Source organism: Ruditapes philippinarum, unplaced genomic scaffold (genome assembly GCF_026571515.1).
Source record: "Ruditapes philippinarum isolate M1 unplaced genomic scaffold, ASM2657151v2 ctg2111_1_1_1_1, whole genome shotgun sequence".
Taxonomy (NCBI): domain Eukaryota; kingdom Metazoa; phylum Mollusca; class Bivalvia; order Venerida; family Veneridae; genus Ruditapes; species Ruditapes philippinarum.
Window position 1 is genome coordinate 257,229 of NW_026859386.1, and position 7,000 is coordinate 264,228.

At 29.1% G+C, this 7,000-nt stretch overlaps 1 protein-coding gene across 3 annotated transcripts in view; it reads left to right on the plus strand.

Annotated features, from left to right (window-relative positions):
- LOC132756325 (uncharacterized) overlaps nucleotides 1–4,354 on the plus strand; it is a 44,187-nt gene extending 39,833 nt beyond the window's left edge. For all 3 annotated transcript variants that reach the window (XM_060747368.1, XM_060747366.1, XM_060747369.1), the window contains one exon: nucleotides 85–4,354. In XM_060747368.1, the coding sequence (XP_060603351.1) occupies nucleotides 347–1,888 (1,542 nt within the window). In that variant the 5' untranslated portion in view covers nucleotides 85–346 and the 3' untranslated portion in view covers nucleotides 1,889–4,354. The remainder of the gene's footprint in view (nucleotides 1–84) is intronic.
- Nucleotides 4,355–7,000: the final 2,646 nt, after the last annotated feature.

Consider the following 7,000-nt stretch of genomic DNA (forward strand, 5'->3'; position numbering starts at 1 on the left):
TGGGGTATTATAATATAGATACTATATAATAGTTGTTTATTTATATGCATAACGCACTAAACACGTTTCACGATCTATTTTCAGGCAAGGAAGCAAATATCATCATCAATACTAAATCAATGTAACATTGTTGGAATTCTGAGCATTTAAATTCAAAAGTAGGTTGAATCGTTTTACCTAAATGACACGGCAAAAAAATTCAATTTATGATTTATAAAATAGATGCTTCTGATTTATATTGCCAATAACCATTGTTGTGCTGAATTTTGCAGAATTGTATAATAAAGAAAACATCAGTAAAATTATCAGTGAAATCCTCTGAAACCAAATCAACAGTTTCATTACAATGTTATTACAAAGGATGACGCGTTATGGACTAGTCACAACATCAAAACGATATTTGCTATGCATTTGTATTGTTTCTACAATCTTTGTTTTTGTTCTAACTAAAGTATCTCTCGTTTATAACACAACACCTACAAAACACAATAGGGATGACTCAAGCGAAAATCCTTCTATCTATCTGCAGTCACGACGATTTGATGTTATTGTCAAAATGGTTTATGCATATTTCTATGTTTATAAAAGTGAATTACCACAGCAAATACTGCAGGCGTATTTAGACCACTTACGGGTTTGGAATCATTTTAAGGAATATTGTAGTAACCTAAAGGAGACATGGTTTGATGGTAAAATACCGTGCAAAAATAAACTAAACCAGTCAGATTTCATTTCATCATTTCATAAAACAATTGATGATATTAAAGAAAATGGATTTAACTCTAGTGTATCAAGAATTCCACTGGATAACACCGGTTTCCTTATGAATGGTGCTCATAGAATATCGGCAGCCGTAGTTCTATCACAAAATGCCAGCTTTGAACATCATCAGTACACACAGAATGCCTTTAATTGGGACTATAATTTTTTCAGAAAGAGCGGAATGTCACAAGAGAGACTAAATATTGTTGTTTTAGAATGGATGAAGATTCAGATGACTCTGCCGTATTTGAAAAGTTTTGTGTTTATTGTTTCTGTATTGTCCAATAATTACAATAAAGATGAAGCGATGAGAGAGATTGTAGAGATGCAATGCTCAAAAGATAATAGCATTTTTTATGAAGTACAAGTCAACTTTACAAGAAACGGAATGCAACAATTAGTAACCCACATGTATGGAAAACAACCTTTCACTTACACAAAATTGAAAAAAATTATGTCGAAATTTAATTCAACATACATTGGAAAGTTCCTTTTTATTTTTACAAAAGGTATTAAACATCTTGATGAATGTAAAACACGGATCCGAAAACTGTACAACGACACAGATCAGACATCTACAGTCCATATTCCAGAAACTATTGAAAGAAACTTGATATTAGCAGAAATGATTCTTAATTCAAATTCTATACAATTTATGAATTATGCTAAAAACGCGTCAGAGTGTTACCTGATCGCGAATGAAATGGCAAGACGTTATATAAACAAACCAATAAAAGCGTTACCAGGGATATTTATTGGGAGGGATGATGTCATGGTTAACTCTGGAACTGTGCTTGCTATATATGGTATACGTAAACGAACAGACATACACCTATTATTTTTACGTGAAATTATAAATGAATTAGCTTTACTTGGGAAAGAGCGCAAAATAGTTTTCCAAGCACACGCTTTCAAAGACAAATCCCTATCAAAAGGAGATCGAAAAGATCAATTTGGCTCAAATGTAACAACTAATAAATGGGCCTTATTTTATGATCCCCATAATTTTGGATATTGCTACGGTATAAAATTTGTATCTTTGGAACAATTAATTAGGTACAAAAGAATGCAGAATGATTTGGAAGACGTTCAGTTAATAAAGAACTTTTATAAATCAAATGTGTAGATAATTATCTGCTTTTCTTATACTATGTAATCAAATATTTTCTTCATTAACCAACCTATACTTGATTACATTGTCTCTTTTTGGTATGTCCCACAACAAGATAATAAGTACACTACCTAAAATAACTACACATTATTTGTTCATCTCAATGACAATATGTATAATATTATCATAGGTAGATGATATCTGATTTCGGATGTTATGGTATTCGTTTATGTATTTGTTTCCGTAATACAACTATATTAGAGACGTATATAGGTCAACAACTATATGAAGTAATCTAAAATATGAGTCTCTGCTTTATTTGTATTTGTTATTTATTACTTATTAATCATTATTCTTATTAATTAGCTACATTCATGCACACGAGGGCACTTTCAAGTGCGTAAAGTTTAAAAGAATATTGCTTCTTAAATATATGTTTTAAATGATTGTATTCTAATATTGAGTATGTGTTAAAGGGTTTGGAATTTTTCCTAATGCCAGGTCGAATTTTCTGTGTTAAATTAGAAAGTCCTTGTATCTTGGTGGTGATACAATTACAGAGTTTAACATTTTTGAAAAAGTTTTTTTAACAGAGGAATATCTTTATTTGAATATTCTGGAAAAAAGTAATGTGGTGTGACTGTCTTTATTGTTTAAAACTATATCATATGATACACTATCAAAGCGAACGTACTACCCGCTACTCAAAAGAAATACCGTAAAAAATTTATCTGTTATATGTAATTGGGGTTTGGATCGGAATATCCGTTCGAGGGGGAATGAAGAGCCTTGTCGAGTTTAGGCCCATGGTCAGGTTCCCGAGGGGCTGATATTCCGATCCGAACCACAAACATACGTCAGATATTTTTCTTGCATATTTTACCATATTCCATTATACTTAAAATTCTTTACCTTAATATAACAATTTTTCCATAAAAATTTATGTCATTACATCAATTAGAATTTTCTTACACATAACGGTAAATTATGTCATACCAGATAAAACTTTCCGGCAACTTTTACAAGAAACTATTTTCTTGTTTGTATCAAAGATGACCATTCAAATTGTATACAAATAATAATAATACAAATGTAGTAAAATTATCTTTAGGAAGAAAAATAAAAATTTAATGTATTGTCAATACAGACTTTTTATATCTTCTGCATTTTATCGTCTTTAATGACCTGTGTTATCCAACTATTGCCTAAATCCAATAGCCATTCAGTGGGTTTTCCTAGGATGGCAGGACAAAATGTTTTATATACTTTGAACAGTAATACGATCAAAATAAAATTGTAACACTTTTGTATTTCTCATACATAGAGCCCTATCGTTGACCGATCTATGAATAATTCTATGGTAGAAAAAAAAATTCAAAATTTCGATAGTGGCATAAACATTTCACAGCTTTCCTTGCATTAATTAGAAATAGTTTTTTACACATGAGCTTGTCAATATTTCGAACTTCATTGAAGGCGTACATGTCTATCTTAAACTTTTTATTTTGCTTAATGCCGACGATACAGTGATCTTCAGTGAAAATGAAATTGATCTTCAAAAGGCTTTAGATCTGTTTAAAATATATTGTGAAACGTGGAAATAAAATATAATTGTAAATAAAACCAAAGTTATGATATTTAGTAAAGGACGTCCAAAATAAAATATGTCTTTAAAATTGGCCAACATTTCTTGGAAATTGTAAATGAATATAAATATTTAGGGATATTTTTCAATAAAAGTTGTTCGTTTTACAAATCAAAAATACAAATAGCTGAGCAAGCTAATAACTTAAGGCACAATTTACATTACTGGGGGAAATTTAAACTTAGACTTTACCATTTGACCTACAATTTAGATTATTTGAAAAAAACTATCAAGCTTATTTTACTGTACGGAAGCGAAATTTGGGGATATGGAAATGTTAATGTTTTAGAGAAAATTCAGCTGTATTTCTCAAATATATATTTAAATTTAAAAAGATAACCCTGTCTTATATGATATATGGTGAAACAGGTCCTCTACCACTCAGTGTGCACATCAAACAGAGAGTAATTATATTTTGGGCAAGACTTGTTGAAAATATCAATAGTGTTGAACCAACAAAATTATCTTTAAAGGTATATATCTTCTTACGTAAATTACATATATATAATAAAGTTAAATCATTGTGGATAGAAAATGTAAAACAATATTTATGTGAAACTGGTTTTTCTGGGATTTGGTACAAAGTTCTAGCAATAGTAAGTGGTTGATAAAAACAACATTTCAAAAGTTAAAAGATATTTACTCGCAAAATTGGCGTTCTGAACAAAATAACACTTCTGATACAAGATTCAAGATTCAAAATATTTATTGGCAAAAACATTTTACAATGTCCATCGCCATGTTCGGCGGTTCAATAAACACATAATGAGAAAAGTATGTACATAACGAGAATGATATAATTATAAATTAATTAGTAAATAGATTTAATAAACCAATCTTTTTAAATCTCTTACCAAACATACAAAGCTTTTATCCTTTAATTTCTTTTCAAAGTACAAAAAAGAAACCCACTAGATAAGTGCATAGAACATAAATATGAGACATATAAATACATAATATACAATCATTGTGAGAACTAGTGAAGGGTATATTGGAAAATGATATATAGTAATATTTCAATCGCTTTTGAACCTTATGTTCCCTTACAAAGACATGCTATACGATAAATAGCATATCAGAAGGAGCTAAGTAGCAACGTAACACGTACAGGTACCTCTTTTCCGAAACAAAATAAAAAGCGTTACCATTACATGATAATCAAGTACATGTTTATATTTAGATAGCTACAAGAGTAATTGACGTCTGATTATCACTTGTCAGACAATTTGCTAGAATGACCATTTTATCAGCTTCGTTACTGTTACCCAAACACCAGTTTCAGTTAACATTTAACAAACTATATACATTACGCATAATTCATGACAATAATTTTTGATAAAGTGTATAAAGCTATATATCCGCTACAAACAAGTAATGTTATATCTGAAAAAAGGAGAATACTTTCCAAAATGTTTGTATGAAAGAAAATAGTCTTATAAATGATACATGTTTGTAAAGATTATAGCTTTATAACCCTTTAAATAAAATACCCTTTAAATAAACGCACATGTATGTTAGTCTATTATTAAAAATTACATACATTATATTTTATTTCAGAGCACGTATTTTATTATGATTATTTGATGTAAAATTTTTTTAACCGATATCATGTTTGTTAGAATTCATTTTGATCAGAAAAACTTAGTCAACTTTAGTTTTTATAAACTATACTTAAATTGTATCCTATGAAGTTAAACGACACTCGTCGTTAAAAAATACAGGTATAGTGAAATGTTATGTCAGTGTAATGACTCACGTTTATTACTTGCCAAATAAATGAACTTAGCTGTTTTATTCAGCAACTGAGCACAATTTGTATTCATTAAATATTTGAATTTATTCATAGTAGGCCAAACACAATAATAACTTGCGTAAACATTCCCTTCTGAGATCTCTATACTTAGGACATACTAACAGAAAGTGGTATTCATTTCTACTTTTGTTCATATCACAAATTAATACAAATTCTATCATTTCTTAACAAATATATCAAAAAGGATTTTCGAGAAGCTGTTACATAGATAAACTACCAGGCAATTTAGCTAAGAAATTATTACTTTTTTTTGAACAAGAAATCATCGCCTTTCAATTGAAATAGGACGGTAGCAGAAATATACCTACTCAAGACCATAAATGTAATATATGTAAAACGATATATATCTTGGCGATAATTTTCATTGTCTTTTTTTATGTCCAGACTTTGAAAATGATAGAAAATATACATAGATAACTTTTACATGAATAGGCTTAGTATGTTTAAATTTGTAAGCCTGCTCACATAGGAAAATACATATAAACTAAAGAATCTTAGTATTTTTTGTATGGAAATAATACAACATTTTATTAGAACTACATGTGTTTCACTATACAACTTTAAATCATGTCTTAAATTACAATATGCAAAAGATAAGTTATGACCCTTTTGTGTTTTTGATGATTGAGTTTTTTTATATTTATTACTTTTCGCTTACATATATATATACACACAGCTCAACTTTATAGCTTAAATAAATATGAATGTGTTAGGCTCTGTTTTTGGAAATCTCAATAGCCGTTTTCTACTACATTATGTTACGTTATTCTATGTATGTATGTATGTATGTATGCATTTATGTATGTCGCAAGTTTGCTTATGTTTCCCGCTATTGTGGGACTTTTGCATATATTGAAAATAAATCTTGAAACATCTTGTATCTGCGGATGTAATTGTGTTAACTGACGATTTGTTGTATACATGAGCGTTGTACACAGCGTGGTTTAATATAGATCTATTTAGGAAAGGATGGTCAGAACATTTTTTTATGATATAGTCACTGCTAGTTAGTGATAGTACAGAAGTTTAAATTCTTTATGAAATATTTTAACTTGAGATAATTTGTATTGTATATATGCAATCTATCAAGCCTATAATGTTAATGATATAGAATTGTGACCTTATTTATATCCTTTTTACATTTCACGTGTTTAATTCGCTCTTTTATCAGTTATGCATGCCCTGTATGGGACTAGGTTTAATAACATATAAAGAACAATTTTATTTATAAAGAGTTGTGTGAAGATGAGTACAAAGGTATGTACGTGCATCCAGATAACTTGATAACTCTTAAAATGATAAAATAATGGTCCAAATTTGAAAGTATTAATAATATTATTTCAAAAATAATATAATAACCGCAATGTTTAATAATCTCAAGTTTCATGTTGACTCTCTTATTAAAATCTTTGAATAATTGGCAGCATAAGATTTAGTGTCTTTTGCATGATAATTGCGACGTTGCCGGAGCAATCATAATAACTCGAGCTAAATGAGCTAAATATAGCAAATAAAGAAGAAGAAAAATGTTCTGTCATTGACATGTTTTAAAATACGGTGATACATGTTTTAAACGACTAGTTCACTTTTAAGTTAACAGAGAAATATAAATCTTGCCGATCGAAAAGAAAACATGCATTCACGCAATGTCAATATTTAGATATGTTTG